The following is a 27,542-nucleotide window of genomic DNA, read 5'->3' as shown; positions in this document are numbered from 1 at the left end:
TGCAAGGTTTTTTGTTTACATGAACTCTTTAAGGGTAAGGTATTGCCTTCAGTAGGGATTTCCACAAGCTTTTCTTGTTACTGTCCTCAAATCATAGAATAGCCCAGTTTGGAAGGGACTTTGAAAGGTTGTCTGGTCCAACCTTTTGTGATTTCCTTTAATGTTAAAACTTTAATGTCATCTTTTGTCTTGATGCCTACATCCTTTTTCAGTGGCTCAGGTCGTGCATGTGTTGAAATGTCTCTCATCATGATGCAGTTTATCTCCTGGTTTCTTGTGCTCATTATTGGTCTCTATTGATGTCATCTTTTGTCTTAAATTTAATTCTAAGTTGTCTTTGCCAGGAACTCTCTGTATGTGTGTATAGCACCATGAAAGTTAAAATAATCATTCTCATCAGGGAATTCTAAGTATCATAGTAGTAAAAAGAAGAATGTCAGATTTTTAAAATTTGTTAAAGAATAAAAAGAACTTTATTTTCTGCTCACAGTGAAGAGTGGCAAGTTTCTTATGTCTTCTGTGTAAGCCTGTATATGTCTGTTAAAGAGCAGCCTGCTAAATAGAGTGTTTATGTGCTTATTCATCTGTACAAATATGTCCTCTGAAGTAAGTACTGGCAGGTTTGCACAAAAAGGCAAATAATTAATGTTGGTCTTATTTCATTGTGTTAACTGTGTATCTTTATTTTTAATTAAGACTGTTCTTTTTAGATACCAAGCTGTTCTAAGTATTTTAGTCTAATTAACGAGAACATGGCATCTTTTGTACTAAACTACTCAAACCATGAATTAGCACCATTCTTTATTTTAGTAACTACATACTAGGTTTCCTTCCTGAGACTTTCTTAGTTTATCCCTGGAACCTTTTAGCATGAAGAATTGATAACATTGCTGAAACACCTTAAATTGTCTCTGTCAGTCTTTGTTATGTGCTGGTCAGAAACTCCAGTCAAAGCAAGTGTGGAGAATAGTGGCAGGGGCTTTCTCAGGAGCTGAGGTCTTTGATCCAGGCCATGTTCAGGGTTTCTCTCTTGGCTGCCTCAGCAGAGTGAGCAGCACAGGTCATATATTCCCGTCAATTTGTCAGTGTTTTGTGTGTAGATGTTCTGACTCTGACAGTGTGGAACAATGTGCAGACTAGGTGTGTTTGCCAGGTGTTGAGAAGAGAACTTCCAAATATATCACAAGAGAGACACAGCAATTTCAGTTCTATGACATACAAGTATGAGGATTGGGAGAACATGTTTATACTTTTCTTTTCAAAGCTAATAGTCTGTTAATTTTTAGCTGATTTCTATTGGTTGTTTTTTTTTAACTGTGCATTTCTCTGTGATTTATTTCTGTTAACTTTTTTTTTTAATCTTCTTTATTTTAATGTGTGTCTGTTTGCCTATAAAGGGATATTACTCTATGAGCCCTTGTGATGACGGATATGTAAGTGTCTATCTTTATTTCCTTTCACGTTGCCTGCTCAGTCTGTCACAGTCTGTATTTCTCTTTATTTCACAACATGCAGCAATTTTCCCTGCATTTTAACTTGTCATGACACTAACTGTGTGGTTTATGAAGATCCAGAAAGTGTACAGGGCTTGGGAATTCTGCATGGGGAATGGAATAGATGTTCTGGGTAACCTTATGGCTTCATAATGCACTTAACACAGCATGTCAACATAACAGCAGCTTTGTCCACAACTTTCACATGAAACTCAGCTTCTTAAAGCATGCAGAAAGCAATTGTTTCTTCCATGGGATCATCTGTGTATAGTATACATTCTCTCTGAAGTGTGCCAAAACCAGCTGACCCCACAACACCTTTGACAAAGCAAATAAATATTATTGCTCAAGATAATTCAGCAAGTTGATTCATGTTTTGCAGAGGGGTGTTGTATTCTGTATATTTGTATTTTTTGTTCCTAAAGTCAAACTTCCTTTTTGTAGTAAAGATTATGAAATTCTTTCACACAGTTAAAATGATCCTCTTTCACTGAAAACACAAAATTGTATTTTCTGTACTGCCTGTGACTTCTGTAACCCAGATGGAAGTTTGTATTCTGGCAATACTACAAGTACACCATAAGTATCTCATTTTGCCTGTAGTCAGTGCATTCTTTGTGAAGAAAGGAAATGAGTCTACTTCTAAGTAACTCAGTATGTAATCAATTCATAAAAGTGATTGACACCAATTCTGAAAGATGCCAGTCAATTTCAAATAATACATATTTGTATTTTTATCACTTTCTTTAGGTAAAACTAGATTTGGTTTTTCAAGAAAATCTGCCCAAATTTCAAACATATATATCACCTCTAATTAAAGTAAACTCTTGTGGGCATTCAACTTTCCATTTAGAACAACATTTTATTTTGAGAAATAGTCATAAAAGTATTTAATGCAATGGACTATTCCTTACATACTTATTTTTATCTTGATGTAGAGAACACAACCCACATCCACCTATGGTGAAAGATCACCAGTATCAATCAACCTGTTCCCATTCGTGACATGAATGTTCATAATGGACACTTTTTGCTTGATGTTAAGCATTTTGTTCCTTCCTATAATTCTCGGTTTTGAGATTGAGAAAGGTTCATGACAGATGAATCAAATTATTTTTGCTAAAGAAAAACTTTTTGCTTATACAGATTAGTATAAAGCATTAGTTAAATGTAACTTTATACAATGTTGAATGTAATAGCTTAGTGTGCAGAGTTGTTTATAAAATTTTTGCAAAGCTGTCTGACTCTGATTCTGAAATATTTCTTGAATATGTGGGTAGCTTTCAGCTCCCCTCACTGTTTATGTATTGTATTTTATACTTCTTTCTGACATTTGTGTTGTCATTACATTATCACACAGTATTGCTGTGTGACTTTTTAATGTACACATCAGATGTCTTAAAGAACCTGTTTTATATGGCAAGTGGGAAGTTTTCATAACAGCATATCTCTAGTATAAGTAGGAAAAAAAATAATTAAAAACATTTGCAGATCTACTTATGAAATAATACTTTGCATATCCCCAGTAGACCTTCCAGGTTACACAAGCTCAGGGTCAAACCCTCACAGGCTGTGTGGAACAGTCTTCTTGTTATTAGTTTGTAACAAATGAACTCAACATAGATTTGTGAGTTCTGATGATTTGTAGAAATCTGCTCAAATTTTGCTTTTACTCTTCACATATTCATCACGTATCTTTGATTATTAATTCTGAATCTGCATTGAATTTGCACTAAATTCTTGCAGCACATTTTCAGAGTGGGAACTGAGGACAGAATCTGACTTTCAGCTTTTACTTCAGCATATTATGAATATATACATCAAACAGCAAAGGAGATATGGTTTGAATATAGGTCTGCAGTATTCGATAAAATCAGTTGTGGTTTTGGCTTGCACATGAAGTGCATCTGCTTTCTTTTATAAATACTGATTTTTTTTTCCCTTTGAACTTCTTTGTTTTATTCCATGCTGTTCATATTCATGCCTGTCTTTGTTCAAAAATAAAGTGATGCCATCTGTGTCTAATGTGCATTGTGACAGAATTATTTGACTTAATGTGGCACCTGGCTTGGCTTTGGCAAGAACCAACACAAACATAAGTCATACCCATGATCCTACCAGAATGAGCTATGCTTGGGCTGTTTTTTCTTGTGTTTCTTTTTCTTTCCTTAAGACACTGAGCTTCTGCATGTCTTTCATTTATGACAAATGATCCTCTCTCAAGATAGGTTTTGCATGAAATGTATTTTATTCAAGATGAAGTCTATGAGTGTTGGGACGTAGGACCTTGCCACAGGTTCTTCACACTCTGCCTTTCATTGGCTGTCTAAGGTATACTGTCACTCAAAAGGTTAAAATCAATGGTTAACCTGTTCCAGGAAAGACTGGGAGAAGGGCTTGGGAGCAGATGCTGAGGAAATAAATATTGTAATCTAAGAAAAATGAGAAGAGAAGCAACTAAATAATTTCTTTTTATGGTGGCTGTGCTATAAGCATTCAATTGTTTAATAGCAAAATAATAACTTTTAGCTCTTGCACTCTGCCATTCATTGGTAGATCTCAAAACCCAGCTTGTTAAAGAGATTGATGCCTGTATCTGCTTTTCAGATTAAAAAATTGAGGCCCAGAGACATGGAATGATGTGTTTGGATTCTGTCTGCAGTTGGTGTCTGAATCTGGACTAGGAGTGTATGTCCTGAGCCAATGCCTTACTCAGCATGCCACAGATACAGATTAGCTTATTTATGAGTAATTGCAATCATGCAGATGAAAAGGAAGAAAGGAAACCTCTGCCTGTAACATGCTTGCATTCTTTCTGCTTATCAGTGGTGCTGATCATTGTCAGATTGAGAAATGACAGTGCAGTGAAGAACAAACTAGCCCCCCAAAACTTTCTTCATTCCCGTTTAGCCTGGACAATCGAACCTTGACAATTGAACCTGATATAATATGAAGTTTATCCTTGCTGCTTTCCCAGAAACACCAAAAGCCTGAAAGAACTTCCTTCTTCCTATGCAGGTTCTAGACTGATAAACTGGGTGTGATCAGCAAAGTCACCAGAATTTTTTCCAGCTCAGTGGTTCTGCCCTCAGAGCCCCAGTGCAGGGCCTGCCTCACTCTGGTGCCTTTTTGGTGTAGGAAGAATACAGAAGGAAACCATACTAAATACCTTGCTGTGCTCCATCTGCTGGCTTAAAAAATAATTTGGAAATTAGTAGGACCTTGTCCCATTTGATCTGAATATTTTCCAGTTGAATTTTCTGTAGTTTGAAATTTTATAAAAGCTTGCAAAATCCTACACTTGCCAAAAAGTTTTATTTGTGTAGAAGAGAGATATGTGCATCTTAACCAGTAATCCTCTGGTTAGATTTTGGTTGGAGCACGTTTTTCTTTCTAAGACAGCAAAGAAGTGCATAAAAAAACCCTTTATTGAGAAGCATAGAATCTTTATATGCATCTATATAGCCCTAGTGCCCTGCTCTGTTTCTTTCCACATTGCTATTCTCTGTTTGACCTTCCATCTCCAAGGGCTCTGCAATTTCTTTTGCATTTAAGTGCTGTAGTCACTTTCTTCCATTTCCCCTAATAGACAAAGGAGAAAGGTGCTGACAGAGGCAACAAAAGTGATATGTGATTTCTTTGCACATGCAGCTACAAGGTTTTAGGTTTTGACTGGGAAAACAGTTTTGTTTAGATAAAATTAACTTTTTATACATATTGAAAATGCTAAGGAAAATGAACGAGGGCAAAACAGTCTAGGGGCAGATATGATACTTAGAAAGAATTTTGTATTGTGTAAGATAAACTGTGATGTGAGAACTGCTGGTCCAGACAGTTTACTTTTGAGGTGTATGACTTGTAAATCATTCATTGACATAATATAAAATGCTTTCCACCGTGCACATAAGCTTATTTCACATCTAATAGAGCAGTTCCTTGTATTACAAGGATACCCACGAGGTTGTTTTCAGGAATATGTCAGCTGGTGTAATTTAATATTCTGTATGGTATTTCATGCTTTTTGTCTCCTAAATCCCAGTTTTAAATCTGACAATAGACATTGATTATATAGTTCCCATTGAAAGAGGCTCAGTTAGGAGACAAGACCAGTTTTACAGGCATAAGTGGTAATGAGAGATTTTTAGCAGAGAGATCAGCACAAAGAAATGACATTGAATATTCTGCAAATACAGCATGTAGTTGACATCAGAATGCATGACATGAAGCATTCTTATGCCAGAATTGCTGCTTCTTTGCTTACCTACAATTAAATCTAGCAAAAAATGCTCACTGACGCAGACTACTTTCATGTGGAACTTTTGTGTGGTGTTGGTGTTCCTTGTTGCACAGTGGTACTGCACTGGCACTGTGTCAGCCTGCATCAGAGCAGAAATATCCAGGATTTAATTATAATATCTTAGGCAGAACCACTAAGAAATGGCACACTATTTCATATTGGTTTTATCCATACCAGAATACATAATCCTGTCTTTACATATTAATAATTATATATAGGGATATATTTTGGTAGCAGCAGACACTTGATAACATTAGTGTTGGAGCAAAGAATTACAATAAATTTATATGCAGGAATGCATGCTGGGTCTCCAATGAAATATTATTGCAATTTTAAAGAGATGACAATTTATGAAGTCAGTGAATGTGCTTAGCAAGTTCTTCATCTTCCTCAGTGGGCTCAGATAGTAGTTTCTATTAATTTATTTATTATTATTTTTTAAAATGTTTCAAAGTATTTTTGGACTATGTGGGTGAGGGTAATATAGCCAAATCATAACAAAAGAGATTTTGACCTGTAAAACACTTTAGGGAAAAGAAAGATAAACACTGAAGTGCTCTTTGTTCAGCTGTGTTTCTGGTTTACAGCACAGGTTTTTATAGGAAAAGAACTGCAGAATCTTAGTGAAAGAATTCACTTTGGACCTCATTAATAACATGTGAAATTTGGACTTACATGCTGTAATTTCCTTTTTTCTTTCTTTTTGTGATTCAGGCTTCCACACTGATAAGAGCATCTTTATCCTCTATGTAAGTATTTGTTGTTGAGCTCCATTTCTGTCTGTAGAGAAGGGTTTGTAAACTGAAGTACACATTGCCAGTTGTCCTCAAGTGGGACTTCTCCTCTGTGCTGCCTCTGACCTCAGTGAACATTGATGCAAATAGTGTGTGATCTGTGTTCTTCTGCTGAGCAGCTTCTGTAACGTTCTAATTTCAGCAGAATGTTGTTAATCCAGTAAATCTGCCATTCCACACATGTGAGGTTGTTGCTGTATTTTTAGTGTTTCCACATATTTGAGTCCTATTGTTGTAATTGGTTTGATTCTCACAAATCCAGGAAAAGGGGGAATCACTAATATGGATTTTTGGGTGCCTTAGCTTAATTTTTTTTGTGTCTGACTTAATTAATTTTGTCTTGTAATACTGAATAGAAATTGTATATTCAAGGTGAAGTTCTATTAAATTTTTGAGACACTTTTTATCCTGTTTACAAGATAATGGGCAATTATGCATAGGACATAAAATTTGTTTTGAAAAGTGGTAGGATGGGAAGATACTCAAACATTTTAGTGGATTATATTTAAATATTAAGATTGAAACACTTGACTAGAAGCAGTTTTCTTAAGAGAAACTTCTATTGCAGTGTTAAATTTCAAAATAGCAAGATAGTATTGATGCATAGGAAGTAGTCCAGTATTAAGTCTCATGTTAAGTCAGCATACTCCAGGCTATAAAAACCCACTCAGCCCACACCACCTTTGCCTTGGAGAAGACATTTCTGTGTGCATAAGGGCTTGGAGGTGGAGATGGAGCTGCAGCTTTTTACTGCATCTGTTTCTAACTGTTCTCATGCCCTTGTGGCCCAGTAGAGAAGGGAAAAAAGGGTCTTACTGTACTGTTTTGTAAAAATCTCAGATCATCAGCTGTCTTGTTGTCAGTTTACTGTCTGCAAGTTATGATGGTAAGCAAGCTGCATGCATAAGTAAGAAATAACCCCAAATTCAACAAGTCTGTTGTTCTAACACTATAATGGTAACAAAAGTAATAAAAGTGTGAAAATGTGGAAGTTCTTTTCCTGAAGCAGACTTCCTGTTTTGGCTCTTCTCACCTCAGTAACATCAGCTGCACTGAATGAGGAGAGAGAGTTTTGATGAATGTCTTTTCCTTTAGGAAGGTGCAGGATGTGCCATTGCTGCCCTCTCTGGATTATGAGAAGCTGAAGAAAGATTTGATTACAGGCAGTGATCGTCTCAAGGCCCTCCTACTGCAGGCTCTGCGCTGGGTAAGGACAGGAGGCATCCAAACTAAGACCCATTTAGCAAACAAGATGGTTGTTCTGGTGATGAGTTCAACATGATAGGCAAATTCCTGTTGGTGAAGCTTTCTAAGGCTGTTGAGATGATGAAGGCAGCCCAGGCAGGTTTATTTGTACTGTAGCAGTGTCCTTCTCGTCTGGGGAGAGACAGATTTCTCACACAAGGATTTCCCAGATTTCTGGGATATTCAGAGGAAATAATTTCTGATGTGCTTTCAAATAAATTGTTGTTTTATGCAGTTCCCTTTTCCATATATCATTTTGGTTTATATTTATATAAATACTGCTGTATCCAAGACATACCTGACTCTAATCACCAGTTTTCCTTTATAATCAATATTTTACAGAAACCTACCTTTTGGTTGACCTGTGTCATGTAATGACATTTAAGAAAAATTACAGGTGACAACAGGAAGTTACATTTTCCTGCTGAAAAGGAAGCTGATGTCTTCAAAGTGACAGTCATGAAAGTTGATAATAGTGGAATTCTGATCAAGTTTCACTGTCCGTTTTCACATAAAAACAATCTGTTTGTTTTAACCAAAAGTACTTCTTGCCCAATGCTCTGTCTCAAATGATTAAGAAAAGCACCACATCTGTAACTATTACAGGGGCTTTTTTAACTTAATGGGAAGTAATTCTGTGTCCTTCCTGTATGGACAGTCATGACAGCTCCCAAGTAACAATTTTGTACTGGATCACAGAGCTGAGGTCAGGTCAGTTCGTTTCATCTCTTTCCCTTATGTCACTGAGGTTGAATTACTGCTCCCCATGAAAGAGGTTCTCAGCTATAGAGTATCAACACCTTTAAAATCTCCAGGGGTCATCAATCCATAGTTTTGGCTTTTTATGTTTTTGACTTGTTTACTTGTGTTGTTATTTGTTTTAGCGCTTGACAACGTCATATCCTGGTGAACAGAGAGACACTATCATGCAAGCCTACATCAATAATGACCTCCTGGACTGCCACAGCAACTGTCAGGTCAGGTGAAACTGAGTTGTCAGTTGTAACTTCTGTGTGATATTGCTCACTTGTGTATATGAAGTGCTAATCATAAAATTTTATTGTTCTCTGGAAGAGGAGAAGGAAAAAAAGGTAGTAGTGCCAAAATTGGGTGACACATTTAGCTCCCTGTGCTTCACTTCTGTGAGTTGAACCGAAGCCTGAGGCCCTCTAAGTATTGCTTATCAGATGCTGTGCCTCTTTTTGAGTGATTGTGTATTGTTAAATAATACACTCAATTCATTTCACTGATCAAAGATAAGAACTAAATTAGGACTTCAGTCCCAATGCCGCCATGGAATGCGTCATTGTGCATCTGCAGTGATCAACTGTGTTTCTGAGAATTTGAGGTGGATTGGCACCTTTCTTTAGAAAGGGGAATTCTGGTGTGTTGATTTTGGAAAGTTGTTTCAGTCCCTGATAAGCCAGTGCTAAGAAAAGCACAACTTCTTTCATTGGTTTTAGTGGCTTCTGTGCATAATTGAGTTTCCCAGGGGTTTGAGGCACTGAGCCTACTTGGTTTATTGTGGCTTTATTGTCTTTGCAACAGTTTCTTGTACCACTAGGAAATGTAAAGGATTATTAAATCAACCATCAGTTTTTCCTCCCTCTGAATTTCTGTAAGAGGGAAGTTATATGTAAAGCCTGAAATAAAACAGATAAGAAATAATTTCAATGTGGTGATTTTGGTAAGTTACTGAGCTGCTTGCCACACTCTTCATTGTCAAAGAAAAGCATTCCTGTTCAGGTAATGTTACTGCATTTAAGTTTATCAACAAAGCTGAATTGTTTGGTTTGTGGGGTTTTTTTTGTCACTGACTGAATATTAATTTTAGGTACCAGCTTTAACTGGACTATGTTGGCTCAATATAACTTCCATTCTACACCATAAAGTTTAATGGAGTTTTAACAGACTCAGACGAGAAGCTGTAATTTGCCTATTTGTTCATTTTCCATCTCTCCTTCAGCCCCCTGCCAATAAAAAAGAAATTGTACATCATATTGACAAATCAGTATGCATTCAAAGGGTTTGGTTTTTTCCTGTGTAAGTTTAATGAAGCTTTTAAAACATTATAGAAGACAAACTTTTGTGTTTTCCTTCTTTGCCATTTATTAACATCTGCTTTCTTTTTCAGAGAAGTGTCCTCCAATTATTATATTCTAAAAGTGAGGTAGTCAGACAGTATATGGCAAGGCTCATCAATGCTTTTGCTTCACTGATAGAAGGTAAATGATTCACTGCAAAAAAATAAGATAATATTTTCATATAATGCTTTCTTATTGGTGCTTTACAAGTGCATGTCAGTGCATGTGGTAATTTAGAGCCTGATTTGCACCCTTTTTCTAGTGATTCACTATCTTTTGTAGCATGCATTCAAAACAACTTTTCAGTATCTGGAATGTTTTCATTTTGACACTCTATATTCAGTATTTCTGACTTGTTTTGATGATTTGTGATCTGTGTGGGAACTTACTCAGATACTGCCTTTAATATAGTCTTCACTTTCTCCATGAGGGTTAAAGAGAAAAATCCCCATTAATCAGGGGATTTTTTTTCCATTAATTTTCCCCCATTAATTAGGTTTCCCGTGGGCAGACCTGCTACCAGGTTGTGCAATAGTAACTACTGTGGCTCCTGCATTTTCCTGGTCCTCACCTGAATAAATCTTTGTGCATCACTGCTAACAATCCAGCTGCATATATATCCAGCTTTGTATCTCTGCCTGTCCCAAATTAGCTCTTGGTTTACTGCTATTTTTGGAGCTAAGTATTGCTAGGTGCTGAAATCTCATTTGAAGTCAGTAGCAGGAGGGCACCTGACTTTCCCAAGCTCTTTGGACATTTCTGTTCTTTTTCTTGATTGTACAAAACTGCTAGATCAGAAAGCATATACTGAAAGTGGGTTCTGTGTGGTATTGATTTGCAATTGTGGACCTCTAATACCCCAAGTGTCTGGATTGAATGCAACTGGTCTGCTGCACAACTTTGTGCTGGTTTGTTTGGATCTTGGCACAAGTCTGTGGCTTGTCAAGAGGAAACTGAGGTCAATCCAGCTTACTTTTCCAAAGAGAGGGAGGTTTTCTGTCATAGCTGCTATCTCAGCATCTGTTCTTTCATCGCTTTTTGCACCAGGTCGTGCCTACCTTTCTCAGAACCCAACATTGCTGCAAATGCTGGAGGACAGACTGAAAGCTGAAGACAAGGATTCCCTTACATGGGAGAATGTTCTGGGGGCTCTGCAGAAATTCAGCCTCAGGTGATGAAAGTACAGCGTGTGGTGGTGACAGCAGGGGAGGAAATGCAGGCTAGTTAGGCTCTGTTCAGGGAGGAAAGAAGAGCACCTGATTTTCCCATAACAATCATCAGAACCTCTGATGGCTGATGAAAGCAATGTCACTTATTATGGAGGAGAATTCAGTTTTGCTGACTGAATTAACCTGACTCCCTACCAGCTGTCAAGGCCCAAGTAAATATGCATCTCCTGCCACAGCCTTGTGTGCTTTGTATGTGTTCCTTAACTGAAGTGAAAATCTTAATGTAGAGAGCTCTGACAATTGTACACGGAAAAAAGAGTTGTGTTACATTCCAAAGCATAAGGTTTTCATTATCCTTTCTGCAAACATTTTTCAGGGATTTCATCTTTATCCTGTTGACCCCCTTTCCTGGAGCTGTCTATGCACAGGCTGTCTTGTTTCTTACTTTTATATTAGCAGTCTGACTCAAGTGCCCACCACAAAAGAAATACACAAAAGCAGTAAAGGGCGTGCTCTAGTTATCAAATAAGTATGATCTTAGGAGCTCTGTTTTCACAGCAGGCAGGAAGAATACTGAAAATGTGAAAGTTTTTTATTTTCTAAAAAGTAACAATCTTATAGAAGGTTAATTCCAGATACTTGACATAAGGGAAACTTTTTAGTATGTGGTCACATGCTCCCTTCTTTTGCTTAGTCCATGCCACAGACCTGCTGCAATATCCAGCACTAAGAAACATATGAACTTTCAGGACCAAAGCCAGGAAAGCACCTGCTTTGATCTTTGCAATTTAAATATAATGCCTCTTGGAAATAATGTTATGAAAAATTCTGTTCTTCAGTAAGACTTTTCTATCAGTACATACTTCTTTTTTTGTATTGTAAGGTGTAGAATTTTTATTGTAGACCATGGTTGGCCACCTGGCATTTTATTCACCATAGTCTTTGAGGGCAACTACAAGCTGAGTTAAAAGAGCATGAGATTTAAGAATCTCTAGAGAAAAGTGCAAATAGATTCAAGCAAAAAACATCATTTGTCAAATTGGCAGTACAAAAGTGCTACAGTGCTATGGCTGCCTGTGACAGAAGAAGTAATTAATTTGTTTTATGGATCTGTTGTGTGTAACTGCCTTTTTAAACCAATTAAAAAAGACAATTGAAAATGCCATTTTAGCTGGAGTACGAAGCCCTAGAAAACAATGAAGAAATTTACCTCAGCAGTTCACAGGTTTAAAAAGAACAAAATAAAACAAAAGACAAAACCTCCCAATCTATCCAACAATGTTTTAGTCCTATAACCATATGGGAATCTCCATAATTTCTTCAGGCTTTGTTAATTACTTGGTTTAGTGATTCTGCCAAAACAGGTAGTTTAGGGATTTTCTTTTTTTTTGGACAGGCTATTGTATTTTTAATGTGCTTGTACTGGCTATAAATGTATATGAAAGCTATTTATGTTGGGATCTGACATTTGTGATTTGTGATCTGTTTTTGTTTTTTAATCCTAGGCGCACACTGCAGTCAGCAATGATCCAGGATGGGCTCATTTTCTGGCTGGTTGATGTTCTAATAGACCCAGATTGCCTGTCTGATTACAACCTGGAGTATTGTGCTGCCCTGCTCATGAATCTTTGTCTGAGGAGTGCAGGTGTCTTACATTTTGAATTACAACCTTATTCCAAGAAATAGATAGAGAAGATTGTGAATCTTTTTCTCCTGTTTTACCAGGATTCTTTCAAGTGGCTACAAACAGCAGCAGGAACAACAACCAGAGATATTTGAGTGTTATAACCAATGCTTTTGAGCCAATCTCCTTTCCCAAGAATTCCAGCTATGGGAATTCTAAAGAATTAAGCAACGGCACTCTTTAAGATTTGATTATTTTTTTATATTAGCATGTGAAGGCTGCCATTGCTACATTCAGGCCCACTTTTCAAAGGACACTTTGTTTGTGTCCACTTATAGACTCTGTGTTAGAGATTTCTTTGTAAACAGACAGAACTGGGTTGAGGAGTAAGAGTGAGGAGCTTAACCTTCACCTTGCTTTGACTTCTACAAAGCAGACATTCCCCCCAAGAAAATAAGATCCTCTCTGTGTCCAAGAGACTTAAAAAGAGCATAAATTAAATTTCCTTTTGAAAAGGAAAGTAAGGTAAGGGTGAAAACTCATCTGCTTCTTGTAAGCAAAAAAATGCCTTTGGTAAATTTTTAAATCCCCTTTGTGTTGCATCCTGTCCAAGACTACAACTGCATAAATCCAGAGTAATTTCAGTGATTTGAACTCAGTTATGCTGAACAGCATTTGTCAGGAACAAGAAACAATATTGCTCTGTGCAAACTATATTCAATACTGATTCTAAAAAATAAGAAAGAAACTTGCTCTGATCTGTTCTGTTTTTCAAGCATATTTATGTGTTCTGCCTTTGCAGGGAAGAAAATATGTGCAAGTATCCCAAACGCCATGCTCAGAGTTCTTTCTGGTCTTCTTGACCACGAGAATCCTAAGGTATTTGTACATCAAACTTTGGGTTAATGAAAAGGTGGAAAGAAAAATTTAAAAAATAAGAAAGGAAAAAATGTAAAAAGTAAATGGGTTTTGCTTCCTTTATTAGATCCTTGTAAATTAAGTTGCATGAATTTTGCCTAAAATTCACAAATGCATATATTTTATTTTGGTGAGCAGAGATCTTTCTAGACAGAAGCACGTCTTGCTTTAACAAACATTGGCAGCTAAGAATGGCAGCTTTGGATGCAGTTACCATGCAGTCCATGTGCCTTGATTGCAGTTTCTGATGCTGCTTGAATGTCATACACCAATTCATCTCAAGCTTGACTGTTCATGAGATGAACAATGTGTGATGCAAAACATCAGGTGCAGGGGAACACATTTGCTGTGGTTTTAAGGAATGCTGTAAGAAAGTAGACTTGTGACATTCATGAAGCTGCTTTGGCTTTATCATCCTGCCTGAGGCTACAATGCTTGAAGTCTGTCTTGAGTTCATGCTGGCAGAGACTTTTCCCTGTTCTCTGTCCTGTTTTTTGTACTGCTATTAGTGTTTGTCAGAAATTAACCTTTTTTCTGCTTGTCTCTCTTTCTTATTTTTTTTTCTTTCTTATGGCTAGGTCAATTTGCAAGAATACATTATCAGAAGCAGGGGGGCTGTTTGGGAAATTGGCATGCAGCACATTGGTTTAGATCAACCATATCACAGTATATTTGCATCCTAAAAGTTCTCTGCTTCCCATGTGGGAATTTTTGCAAGTCCAGTCTAGCCTGGTTAAACTCTTTGACGTATAGTAATTTTATACTTTTGGTTTTATATTTTGATAGTCAACTAGGAGGAATGGAAGAGTTTTTCTTCATGGTATTACTATTTCTTCCTCTTAGGTCCAGTCATATGTGAATGGAGTACTGTACAGTATTCTGGCCATCCCTTCTGTCCGAGAAGAAGCCAGAGAAATGGTAAGGAGTGCTGATTTGCAGAGCATGAAAATCAACATCTCTGCCAGAGATGGCCCAGACAGGGACCTGCTGAGCAGGGCACAGCAGGGCTGTGAAGTGGGAGCATTTTGAGAAGGGAACCCTCAAGAGGCCCTTCCCCTTTGATCCTCAGGGAAGTATGAATTATTTCTCAAACACTTCTGCCATATTTCCAGGTCTTTTTCGCAGGAGTGGAGCCCCAGTAGAGTGAAGGATTCAGTCTGAATTATAAATTAAAGGTGTTCTTTTAGAATTCTGTGTCCTTCTAGCATTTTGTAGACTCCTTGTTGTCCCAGGAGATGCTTTCATCTCACCTGCTACTTCTTCCCCTTATTCTGCACCAGTGAGTAGCCACTAAAAGGACTTCTTGCTGCTTTTCCTTCTGCCTGTTGTAGACATGGTTATCTGGGGAAGGAGCAGGAGGAAGGTTTCAGAACTAGGAACTGATTTCCTGTGAAAGTTAGTCTAATGGTAATGACTGTGTTTCAACTTCTGTGTTTGAGGAAGCTGTTCCTGGGATAGCAGCATGTCTTTGTATCTTAAGAACTAACCCAGAGAGTTATGGAGACATAATTGTTATCAGATGTTCTATCTCACAGAGGATTGCAAGGGATCATAAATGCATAAAGACACAACATCAAGGCTATAAGGAGCCATAAAGAGAGAGACCAAGTTTAAAGACAAAGCTGGTTCTGTTTTCTGCTTCCTTTCTCTGAACCTTGCACTGTTGTCTCTGTGGATGTAAATTTTACCCTGTTCTGATGACTATTGTGTACTGAATTCAGAAGGCAAAAGCAACAGATCTGTTGTAAAAATTTGCTGTTCATCATGGACATGTCTCTGTTTAAGCCTCAAAGCAATCTAGAAAACATAATTTTTTTTGTTTGTGCAACACTTGGAGCTGGACACCGTGGTTTGCTTCACACTAACTCTGTCTTCACTAACCAAAAAAAAAAAAAGATATTTTAGCTAACAGATCTCTGTTACTGGTGACATGAAACACTGATCTTCCAATGTTTTCTGCTACATCCAGGGGATGGAAGAAATTCTGCGCTGCTTTATCAAGGAAAGAAACGAAGAGATGGTTCGACAGATGGAATTTGTTATCAAGCAACTCAATTCAGGTCAGAACACAGGCAGCTACCAGAGCTTTAAATCTTTCACAAAAACCATAAAAAACTCATGTTTTTACTTGGCATTGGAAACCTCAAAGAATAACAATAGTGTGATGGTCTGAGAGAGGGTGAATAATGAAAGTCAGGATTTTAAAGTAATGTATTTTAAAATTTCCTTTATGTTCTAGTAATAAAGAAGAAATAAAAGGCTGAGTAAGACACAATTCCAAAGTTTGGGGATCATAAATAAAATTACCTTTGCTGTGTTCTTTCATGGCAGTGGTCTGCCATGAGCCAGATAGTAATGAGAGACTGCTGCCAACTGCAAAAATGCAATAGAAATTTGTAAAATAGGATTTAGGGACTAGATCTGTCTCTTGCTGTATTGAGGTGTATTTATGTGAAATGGCTTATCCTGAATAGGGAGCAGAGACCATCCTTTTTGGAGAGGATGTTGATGGGTTATCAGAGTGGTAGATGCTGTTAATACAGACTGAAAAGGTGGAATATTAATTCCATTTTCTGTTGCCTGTGACTGAAAGGAAGATTGAAAAAAGATAAAACAAATAATGAAAAGGAGATTAGTTGTGATTGAATCTTTCTCTACAGTAAACATAGAACAAGTTGAACTGCTCTGTTTGGCTTTTGGAAAGAACAGAGCCTGTCATATTTTTTTTTGTTCTTTTACAAGCTAGAACTTTTACTAATTCTGCCTTGTAAAAGAACAAATAAAATATTTAAGTACTGTATTGCCACTATACAGTATTTGTTCTTGAACCACTCCTCTTCTACCTGAAAATGGCATTTTTAAGAGCTTTTGTCTGAGTCATTGATGATTCAGATTTCCAGTATAAGCCTGGCCACTCTTTTCCTGAGGAAATAATTTTGTCCAAAACTTACAATGAGTATTCTCCAGGAGTACTAACTTTTTATGTACAAAAGCCGTATAATATTAAAGTACTTTTAGGGAGAAGTAGAGTCTCTTATTCAAAAATATTTGAAAAATAGACAAACTTGCAAGTGCACACACTTTCATTCAAGTCTTGTCAGTAAATACAGTGAGGTGTCACCGTGGATTTTCTGAGAAAGTAACTATTCCAGAGTGTTTCTGTTTCTGCCATTTTCCAAAATATGAATTGAATTCAGTGATTTCTAGTAGAATGCTTTTAGGATCAAATTATTACAATAGCTGTCCTGAAAAAGACATGTCTGTATGAGAAGCAGGTTAAATCTTGCTCCTGTAAAACTGAGGAAATAATGAGATTCTGTCAAGGTGTACATGTGCAACTTAACTGACACCATTTTGTTTTGCTTCTTTCTAGAAGAGCCATTCAATGACAATATTGTGTCTGATGATGATGAGGAAGAGGAGTATGAGGAAGTAAGTAAAAGCTTTCTGGCACCTTTTAGAAAAATCCTTAACCTTCTAGAAAGAAAATATTTGTGTCAATAAACCAGACATTGTTTTCTGGTTTTGGTTTTGGTTTTTACGTTTGCTTAATTATTCTTGCATTAACAAGAAAATTGGATCTCTTTCCATTACCTTTTCTTCATTTGAAGTCCTACTCTTTTATTTTAGTAACTCACCACCTCTGTGATAATCAAAGGATTGACTGGACATAAGTGAAGAGATGAGGAGTTACTGTAGAAGTAGGAATCTTGCTTTCAAGCACATCTATTGGATGCAGTTAAAAAAAAAAGTATATTACCAGAATAGTTTATAAACAGGTTATCACTTTTTCTTAAGGTATCATTATCTATTCAGGGTGTGACTTTATTTGTTGTTTACAAACTATGAAATGTATTTAGTAAATTGCTGGAATGTAAGAAAGGGAAAAGGTTATTACAAATAAGAAATAAGTCCCATGAGAAAATAAAATAAAATAAGCATGAGAAACTATATCATAGTAAATATAAGCTGATCAGCTTTGCATTTCCTTCTCTGCTAATAAATGCATTCTACACCTGTATTTCAATATCTTTTAAGAAGCTGTCTTCATAGAGCCATGGGTGTAGATAACACAACATACTGGATCACCTAAATTAAAGCAAGATGTAAATCTTGTGAGGGAAATGTTATACCCAGTTTTCACTTGTGGTGTTGCCATTTCTGCATTGCCATAAGTGCACAGTGGAAGCTTGAAAATACAGTGTCAGCAGTTATGTGGGAGTTTTATCTTGAGGAAATCTACCCCTCTGCATTTTTATTTTATTCAGAAGCCTTGCTTGAGAAATTTAAAAGAACAGCTGTAGTAGATGTCCTGGAAACAGTATTTGTACATGCTTCGGTGTGTGTATGTGTGCAAATAAATACATTCATAGCATGTGTTTGGCCCTGAACAAGTCAGTGACATGGAGAGTGAGTGAACTGCAAAATGTTCTTGTATTAGAAGTGTTACTGCAGAACAGATTCACTGAAAACCATGCTTTTAGACTAAATATAAGTTTTTTGTCCTGAACCAATGGAGAATAAGACAGATAAAACGTAGTTGTGTCCACATTCTAGTAGCTCATTGCACATTAATGAGAATGACAATGACTGAGGAAAACCAAATCTAAAATTTTTCCTGTTACTGCAGCGTGACAGAATGCATTTTCTAGTGCACATTGACCTTTTCCTGTTGTGGGAGCAGATAAAAATGCAAATATCCTGACTGCAACAGGTGTGGTGTGCTCTCAGTTGCTATGAGGTGCAGCATCATGCAGGATGCAGCCTTTGCCTGGCAGTATCCAGGGAAGCTTTGCACTGGTTGCATTATTTATTCATTTTTTGTGTTGTGTTGTGTTGTGTATACCTTTTGTGTTGTGGCACAATAGGTGGTAAACTAATAATCCCTTTCCCTAAAGTTAGAGCTATGTTGAAATTCTAACTTTAGAGCTAGAAAATAAGTTTTATTTGACAATCAATTCTCCCATTTTTATTCTAAGGGGAGAGTTCTAAGTTAATTCTAAGGGAATACAGTAAACTTTTCTTTTCTTGTAGGATTAGATTATTGTAATTGTTTCACCTCCTGCAATCCTGAAGTCTGTTTTTTATAATCTTTCCACCCCTCCAACTGAAAATCAATGCTTGTGGTGCAAGATGGGCTTCCTGGAGATTAATCATTAAAACTTCCCTTTGCTTAAAATGCTGCTTAATTCCTTTTAACTGACATTTCAAGGCTTTGAGTGTCTTGGGTGTATGGTGAGAATCCAAGGTGACAATACCTTTGCCTGAACTTTAGTATAGTTTTTTAAAGGCTACTGTGTTTTGTTGTGAAAACACATGGATAAGGAGCTCCTTCCTGAAAGGTGTGGTATTGAATTGCATGATAATGTTCAACACTTGCATCACGTCACCTGCTCCTGGGAATGAAAGGAAGGTGAATTCTCCTGTTCAGTCCTACCCCCTAAATGAGTTGCTGCTGCTTACAGTCCCAACAAAGGCTCTAGGTCAGATCCTTTTGAAATGTATTTTTGCCACTGGACCATCATGTGATTAAGATGGACTTCTGGCATTTCTTATTATTTGACTCAAAAAACAACAGCAGGCTTTTGTGTCCAATTCCAGTTTTTCATTAGCTTTGCCATTATATTAAAAAGAAAAGCCAAATTTGAAACTGTTTTTAGTGTAACATTAATTGCAACACATTCTGAATCCTTATTGCTGCTGGGAACTATAATTCTGTTCTGCTACAAGGACATCTGGTTTCTTAGTCCCTCAGTTTAGAAAATATAGTTTACAAATATCATGGCAGTAATGCATAATGTTGTTACTTTGTTAAATAAACAAAGATTTGTTGACTCACTACCTCAATAATTGGAACTCTTTTGTATTTTAAAATTGCAGTGAGTTATTGTTTTCAATGGTGTTCTGTGATAACATCTGATGTTGTGATCTGGCAACAGAAAGTTTTGGAAAATTTTATCCAAAATCTTGCTTTTATGTAACTTTTAAACCACTACAGACTGAATACATTTCAGTATATGTCCATATATTGCCAGTGTTGTCAATTTAGTGACATGCTTTCAGACTGCTTACTGATGTTAGAATTTGTTGCTCAATACCTTTATTTATACCTTTAGAACTCAAGAAACTACAAAAACACTCTCATGCAGCCTTAATTTGGAGGTTTTACTCCAGCTTTAATTGTTTACAAGAGCCTGCAAATGTTCCCAGTGCTGTTACTATTACCTTTCATGGGGGTTTTTTGCTTTTATCTGTGTTTAATTTAGAGTTGATGAATTCTCTCCTGGCTTTGAGCAGATCTTGTGGTAATGACTACTTTCTCCTAAACACTGTAGCTAAGATGCAGTTGAGCCTGTTAGAGGAAAATTCTGGGATTTCTAAGGGCATCATATGTTCAGAAATTTAAGATTCTGTACTGTGTAACGTTGGAGCATGTAACCATGTAAAAAATGTCTCTGTGTGTGCTGTTATTCAGAAATAAATTGGCTTTTGTGTTTGGCTGCTAAGCTTTAAATTAACTAGTGTAGAGCTTAAGGTATACTGGCTCCTGGAGTACATACCCAGCCCTGAGATGTCAACCTTCTGGGGTGTGTTGACACCCACAGTCACAGTGTGTATTTCCTGGTGCTCAACATTCTCTTGACTGGTCTGTTAAATACTAACTTAATTTATCTTCAATATTTGATCTTTGCATTTGTTTTTTTATTTGACTTGGACCATCTTGAAAAGCTGCTTGTTAAAGTGAATATGTGATATTGTAGCTGTGATTCCAAAGCTTGGTTACAAGCTGGAGCTGTGTGAGGTGCCTGTACAGTGAGGATTTATCAGACACCCTCTAATCTGCTGTCATTCAGCACCTGGCAATAAAATCAGAGAGCTGTCGTGTGAAAATCCACTTCAGCCACAGAGTACATCAAAAGAAAGGGCTTAATCACAGGGCTTCCAGCCATTACCCTAAAGGGCTTGGCTTCCAACATCTGCTGCAGCCTGTGAGCAGTGGGGAACAGGGCACCAATTGTGTTATTTCAGCAGCGGGGTGATGGCACAGGGGCAAAGTCCTCATTTTGTACAAGGAGGCAGAGGACAGGGGGACACTTTCAGGCTCGGTTACCTGGCAGGTTAAATAATGTCAGGGAGCAGGATTGGCTGCATTAACAAACCTTGTAAAAAAAAAAAAAATCCCCCAGACCTATTTATAGAGCTTATCTTTGCAACTTCCCCCCTCCCCTAAAAATACACCATATTGTGGACTTTGGAGTGTGGTTTCTTGGTGAGGGGTGGCAGGTGATGGGTTGTTTTTTGCTTGGTACAGACAATTGTTGCCTAGTCTACAAGTGTTTGTCCTTTTGCCATCATCTATGTTATTTTTCACACATACCCAGCTTGCCAGGTAATGAAGAGCTGATTGTGACTATTTAAAACTGAGTCTCAATCTCACAAAAGTAAAACTGCTTTTCATTTTCATTGTGTTCTGGAGTTCACCAGAGTCCAGTGCACATTGTTTTTAGTGGAATTTATGCCAGACTCTCTACATAACTATGCAATATACCTTTTTATAATGATTCCTTTACTTTTTCTCATTTACATTTACTGTCACAACAGGTTTGAAAAGCAAAGAACATTTTCTTCATCTGGAGTGGGTCTGTCTTGGTTTGCTGGAGAAATCCCTCAAGCTTCAAAATTTCCTGGCTTTTTTGATGTGTAGAAGCTGCAGAGCTGCCATGAAAGATGAATCACCCATAGCTATTCTAGAAATAGGCACCAGAGAGTGAATTCTTGGTAGTTTTTACTTGAAGTTGGTTACATTTGGGTTTTTGGAATAAAATCAACAGAGGGATGTTGCCTTGTTGTATGATCTTTTTATCCTGAAATACTGATTCCAAGCTTTTTGTACCAGCTTTTGGGTTTTTTTTTTTAATTACCAGCTTTAAAGCTTCCTTGCACACGTGAGTTTCTTGTTGCCTTGCAGGAGGACAATGACATCCTGGAGCCTGATCTGGACAAAGATGAGGTTTTGCTGCCTCAGCTGGGGGAACTTTCCGGAGAGAAGCTGCTAACAACGGAGTACTTGGGAGTGAGTACCACTCCTTAGAATCTTAAAATAAATTAAATTCCTGGGTTAAGTGTTTCATTTCAGCAGTTTCACCACTTAATTCAGTTTGTTGCTTGAAGAGGCAGGTGCTACTTGCAAAGCAGTGTGGATCTTTCACAGTCTGTGTATGAGCTGCTGCTCAGGAGAGGCAGAACCAGTGTGAGAAAGGAGCTACCCTTTCACAGGGGGTGGTCAGGCTGTGGCTTAATAATAAGCTACAGGCAGCCTTAGGGTTCTGGTGCTACACCAGTGACTCTGAGCACACAAAGCAAAGTACTGAGCAGGTTAATAACTGGAACATTCTGCTGGTCTGAAATTATTTTAGAAAAAAGAAAAGTTGAAAAGTCAACTGCTCCTGCAGGCGTTGTGCCGGATCAAGTATTGTCTGCCTTACTTCAAGCAGCAAAAAGCTATTAAGTAAAAAAGCATAAAGTTTGTATGAATGCCATTTAGTGTGCTGTGACTAATTTGAGATATTCAGAGGGCTGGAGCACCTCTCCTGTGAAAGCAGGCTTAGAGAGCGGTGTTATTCAGCCTGGAGAAGAGAAGGCTCCAGGGAGAGTTTATTGTGGGCTTTCAGTCCTAAAAGGGTCTACAAGAAAGCTGGAGAGGAGCTTTTTCACAAGAACATGTAGTGATAGGACAAGGGAGAATGGCTTCGAACTGAAAGAGGGTAGGTTAGATTATATATAAGGAGAAAATTCTTCCCTGAGCAACCTGATGTAGTGACAAGTGTCCCATTGCAGGGGGGTTGGAACTGGATGGTCTTTATGAACCTTTCCAACCCAACCCATTCTATTATAAATGTGCACCTTCTGGATCCAAGAGTCCAGAATCCTGGCAATGGAAAAGTGACCTGAGAGAAGGTGTTATGAAAGAGCTTTCGGTGATTCCAGGAAGTTTTATGCAGTGACACCAGAATGCAATTAAGTTTCTGCTGCAGTGTTTCTATAGAATTTTCTCTATGGCTTCAAATACCATGTTTTTGGTTTTGCACTGCATTATTTTTTTTCTTCATTTCCTGTATATCAGATAATGACTCACACTCCAAAAACTAAGAAGAAGCAATTTGCTGGTGTCCATCAGAGTATAGATGAGCCACTCCAGAGACCTGTGACACCAGGTTATCACAGACCTGCATATCTAATGTAAGTCCAAACAAATGAGACCACGTTGGGTTTTTTAAGCTCTTTTAGAAAGCATAACAACAATGAAAAGAAGCCCATAACAATGCCTAATAGCTAAACCTTCTCTATCTAAAAGTGCATTGCCATTGTCATTCATTGTGGATAATTTCAAAAAAAGGTGCAAAACACAGAGAAAGGTCCACTGGCTGAGGTCACATTCTTAAAATAGTTCAATGAATATATACTGATCAGGTTGATTTGAATTTAGATTATATCCCATGTGTTCTTGCATCTTCTGTAAAATATTCCATTGGAAAGTTGCACCAAACATCTACAATGCCTGGGATCTTCCACTTCACAAGCAACAAAGTGTATTTGCTCTGAGCTGGTTTGTTAAAGGACAGATGAAAAAGAAAATGGATAGGATAAAAATCTTGTTATGTTGTGTTTCCCTGCTTTGGAAGAAATACATTTTCCATCAGAAGTGTGTATGGCACTTTGCTCTTGGTGTGATTTGGGTCAGAGTAGAAAGCTTATTGTAAATGGAATTGAGGAATCTTACCATGTAGAGCTCCTTGAATATTCTCTGCTTTCTGTTAGAACAAGTATATCTTAATTTCTGAGATGAGATTTGTCCTGTTCACTGTCCTGACTGAGGAAGTAAAATGCCAATGAAATCCCAAATTTAAATTATTTTTTAACTTTCAGCTGCATAGTTTTGGATTTGATCAAGTCCAGGTAGCTATGATACAGGCATGTTTATTGTGTGGATTTGGAATTCTGACTTTGGGACCTTTCTTACAGCAGCCAACTTTTTGCACCACCACAACATCCACAGTTTATGCAAGACCTCTCCCCATATGTATTAAATAGGTGTGTTTGTGTGTCAGAAGAAAGCAGCAATTAATTAATATGTTAGTAAAATAGTGATTACCTAATAATTTTCATGCAGTTCTCCAAAAGAACTGCAGGCCTTAAAAATCTAGACTGGTTAATCTATGCCTAAATATACATACACTGGCTATCTATGCCTAAATAGACATTGCCACTTTACTGTGGGGTTGGTGTTAGAGTTCAAGGTCCCACTTCCCCACTTTTACCCATGGTGGGCTTGGAGACCTGGACTGATTCTCTGGAGTTGGCTGTTAGGGCAGTGTTACAGTCCAGTCTTTAAAGTGACTAGAAATTCCTCTGCCCAAATTAATGTATTAATGAGCCGATATGCCAAAGTCAATATTGTGCATTTTATTTGATAATAAATATAAGAGAGAGAGGGAGAAGAAGGAAGAGAAAGAAACAGAAAAGAGGTGGGAGTACAGAAAGAGAGTGGCAGATTAAAGAAAGTCTCACCACTCCATGGATCCCAAGGATGTTCTGTTGATCCTCTCCAGCTCTGGTCTTCTTGGTGCTTAGGGTGCCCCAAAAAGCTCAGAATGCAATGGTTGAGGACATGGCCAGGCCAGGTGGGAATGCCCAGGTACCTCCCCTGGGGGGACACTTAGACTCAGTGTCTTGCAGCAGGCTCTGTGGCTGTTGCATCACTTTGCCTCACGTGCAGTCCTGTGGTGCAAGGCCTTAGGAATGAGTCTGAGGAACGCTTTGGGGGTCTTGGATGGATTATGACACCCCCTCAGCTGCCTCCCACATCAGTGTCCCGTGGATGTGGCCTGTGGGGTTTTACAGTCTGTGTAAGGGAGGATGGGTGCTCAGTGCCTCTGACCAGAGGCTACACCCAAAACCACTATCCCCCTCGTTTCAGGGGAGTCTTTGTAAACCTGGCCTCTGTGGGCTGTGGTCTCCCTCACCCCAAACCCAGCCAGGGATGATTCTCTGCTGCATTTGGCTTTCTTGTGAATGCATTCCTTGCTCTCAGCCTTGTTTGCTTCTCCCTAGATCTGAGATGATTGAACATCTCTTATCTTATCTAGGTGGCTTAACTCACAGTTCAAAGTTCCAGCCAGGCATCTTCAAGGGGGGGGGCTTCTGTGATTGTAGCTTCTTTAAACTGTTTTTGCTATAGGGCAAAACTCCTTCCTCACAATGTTTAAGGCATGAACCATTTTAGTCCCTGACAGGCAGCCTTACAGCCTATTTAGAAAGTATATTTTCAGGAATAATTCATCATTATCACTGGAGTGTCTAAGCTTTGCATTCTTGCTTTGTAAGTGGAGATAAAACCAAGCTTGTGAAAATGAACACAAAAAAATTGTGTCAAACCCATGGGAGTGCCTTTTATTTCCCTATGTCGTGTACTGCACTGCAATTTTTGCATCAGAAATAATCTCTGGAAGTGATTGTTGCCTCTCTTTAGCACCATCTACCCAGGCAGGGTGTTTACTTAAATGTCCCAGGATCCTGGAGTGACTGAGTCTTGGATTTGGCACAACTTGAATCCTCGCAGTTGTGCAGCTTGTGCCTCTGCAACATGGCTGCAGGTCACTGCTGGATACAAATTAAAACCACATTTCTATCATGCTGGTTCTGGTAGCTCTTGGTCTAAGAGAAGTGTTAGTTTGATGGTGTGAAGCAGCCTTTACAGATTGCCTCACTATGCAGACTACAGAGGAGAAATATAAACAGCAGAAATCCACCACTGTGAAAATACGTGAAAATTAATTTCCCTCCTGCTCTGCCCAAATGGTGAAAATACTATGAGTGTTTGATGCTTCTATGTTTTAAACAAGAGTACCACCCTGAATGAGAAGTTTGTCCTTTGTACTTAACTAATTTGTGTGCAGGAAACTGCAGTGAGTAGATGAAGACATCCTCAAACTACATTTTGCAGCAAAAAAGGACAAGCTTTGATGGTTTTTATGCTGTTCTAATTTTAGTACAAATTCATTTACCAAAATAAGGAAATACTCACTTGGAAATTATTGCAGGAGGAAGACAATAAAAACTTAGCTGCCTTAATTTGAAAGCAATATCTGAACTGGATGTATTTTGTAGTTTAAATAATTTAAGTGGCTTGTATCATGTGAAATCTCATGAAAAATGTTAGACACTTTTGCCCTGGACACAGTTTGTCTACCAGATACAATCCAGGACAGTTCATCTGAATTATCTGGAGTCTCGTATTCAGCACAGTGGTTAAACTGCATTAAAAATTTTTGTAAATGCTGCCATTCAAAATTGAAGTGAATATAACTTGTTTGAAGTTCTTCATGTGAGACTCAATGTAATCTATTCCATTTAAAAACATCATGAAAGAGGAAGCAGTTGAGGAGATACTATAACGTGTCTCTTTGAGTTGTTGGTTCATACCTCCAAAAGGGAGGGGGGTGAAGATCTTTAGTGCTGAATAGAAGTATTCACACAGAAAATTAATGCAGAATAGCCACTGCACATGAAGCAGCCATTTCATGCTAATTTTTCTATGACTTCCCAGTGCAGACAAGGCTCTAGTTACTTCAGATGAATTGTCATGGGATCTCTGTATGGACAAGCTCTTGCTGTATGGAGCTGAGGGAGTCAGGAAATACTGGAAAGCTGCCTTCTTTTTCTTTTTTTTTCATTTTTCCCTCCTTCTTTAAAGACTTGCTGGCTGAGATCACTCAAGGGGGCCTGAACTACTTAATATTCTGCTAGCTATTTCCTTAGAAACTGATTTAGCTGTGGAATCATTAACTGCCTCCTTGGACTGCATCTTTGTTACTAGAAATGTGGTTTAGTTACCTTAACCTGGGCAGGGAAACTTTCCATGTCTGCCAACTTCTTTCTTCTTTTCACACACTTTTCACACCCTTTCACTTGTGCTGTGTTTTATGGCTTACTAGTAAGCAATTGTGTCCCTGTTCTGTCCTTCAGCTGCTTCAGTTTCCCACTGATCCACTTCGCTTGTGAAATCAAAAGTTCTGTTTGTTGCCTACTTTAAGTCAGTGTTGCATATTGCTCTTTAAAGTGAAATCCTTGGAACATTCAGAAGCAAATCTTAAATCTTTGAAAAAGCTGAGTATTGAAGATCTTTCAGGCCCATTTTACAGTCTTTTTCTGTAAGTGTCATGGTATTTTGGGTCTTCAGACTGCAGGGAGTTATGGTTTCCTTTCCTCAGCTCTTTTATTGCAGTAGGAAAAAATGTTAATTTCAGATACGTTTGATGTCAGCTGGTTTGGGGGAGCTACAGTCAAACAGTTTAATTACATCCTTAATACTGGTTTGCAATATGAAATTAAAATAACTTCAATGTGTACTATGTCATTACAGGCAATTAGAAGAAATTAGAATTTACTCTGAGTAAACTTTTTATATTGTACTTTTTATTTCACCTTGCATTCTCCTTTCTCCTCCAGGCCAGAAAACGGTTCCAGTTCCTGTCACAACAGGGATGAGAAGCTGCAGTCTCCAGCAAGTGGTGCCTCTTCCACTTGTGGTGGGAGACAGTCCAGCATTTCTGACTTCTGCATTTCCCCCTCATGTAAGGATGGCCTGTGGGTGCTGTTTTTAATTGCTGACGTCTTCCTTGACTGGGGCAGGTGTGGGGGGCCTGGACTGTGTGTTGTAGATTGGGGATTCTCTTAGTGTAGTGTGGAAGTGGCCCTCTGTTTATAGAGCCTGGGTCAGTGTGCAGGGCCTTGGGGCACCCAGCAGGCTCCAGCTCCAGCTGAAGAATGGCCACAGAAGGGAACGAACGTGTGGCCAGCAAACACCAATGGTGTCACTTACCTCGCTCCATCTTGCTTCCTGTGGGAGTGCCAAGGA

General features: G+C 38.1%; 1 protein-coding gene across 3 annotated transcripts in view; it reads left to right on the top strand.

The window, feature by feature from the left end:
- The window catches only part of ARMC9 (armadillo repeat containing 9), a 56,716-nt gene that overhangs the window by 17,286 nt on the left and 11,888 nt on the right, over nt 1–27,542 (top strand). For 2 of the 3 annotated variants that reach the window (XM_058031069.1, XM_058031070.1), the window contains 14 exons: nt 1,398–1,433; nt 6,505–6,539; nt 7,680–7,791; nt 8,714–8,806; nt 9,964–10,054; nt 10,961–11,084; nt 12,588–12,727; nt 13,509–13,585; nt 14,468–14,542; nt 15,594–15,684; nt 16,998–17,056; nt 21,594–21,698; nt 22,749–22,864; nt 27,134–27,258. In XM_058031069.1, the coding sequence (XP_057887052.1) occupies nt 1,398–1,433; nt 6,505–6,539; nt 7,680–7,791; nt 8,714–8,806; nt 9,964–10,054; nt 10,961–11,084; nt 12,588–12,727; nt 13,509–13,585; nt 14,468–14,542; nt 15,594–15,684; nt 16,998–17,056; nt 21,594–21,698; nt 22,749–22,864; nt 27,134–27,258 (1,279 nt within the window). The remainder of the gene's footprint in view (nt 1–1,397; nt 1,434–6,504; nt 6,540–7,679; nt 7,792–8,713; nt 8,807–9,963; nt 10,055–10,960; nt 11,085–12,587; nt 12,728–13,508; nt 13,586–14,467; nt 14,543–15,593; nt 15,685–16,997; nt 17,057–21,593; nt 21,699–22,748; nt 22,865–27,133; nt 27,259–27,542) is intronic. The other variant, XM_058031071.1, reaches the window with a different exon arrangement.

Source organism: Melospiza georgiana, chromosome 10, assembly GCF_028018845.1.
Source record: "Melospiza georgiana isolate bMelGeo1 chromosome 10, bMelGeo1.pri, whole genome shotgun sequence".
NCBI classification, from domain to species: domain Eukaryota; kingdom Metazoa; phylum Chordata; class Aves; order Passeriformes; family Passerellidae; genus Melospiza; species Melospiza georgiana.
The sequence above is the reverse complement of the archived record's forward strand: the minus strand, read 5'-3'. Positions and strand labels throughout refer to the sequence as shown.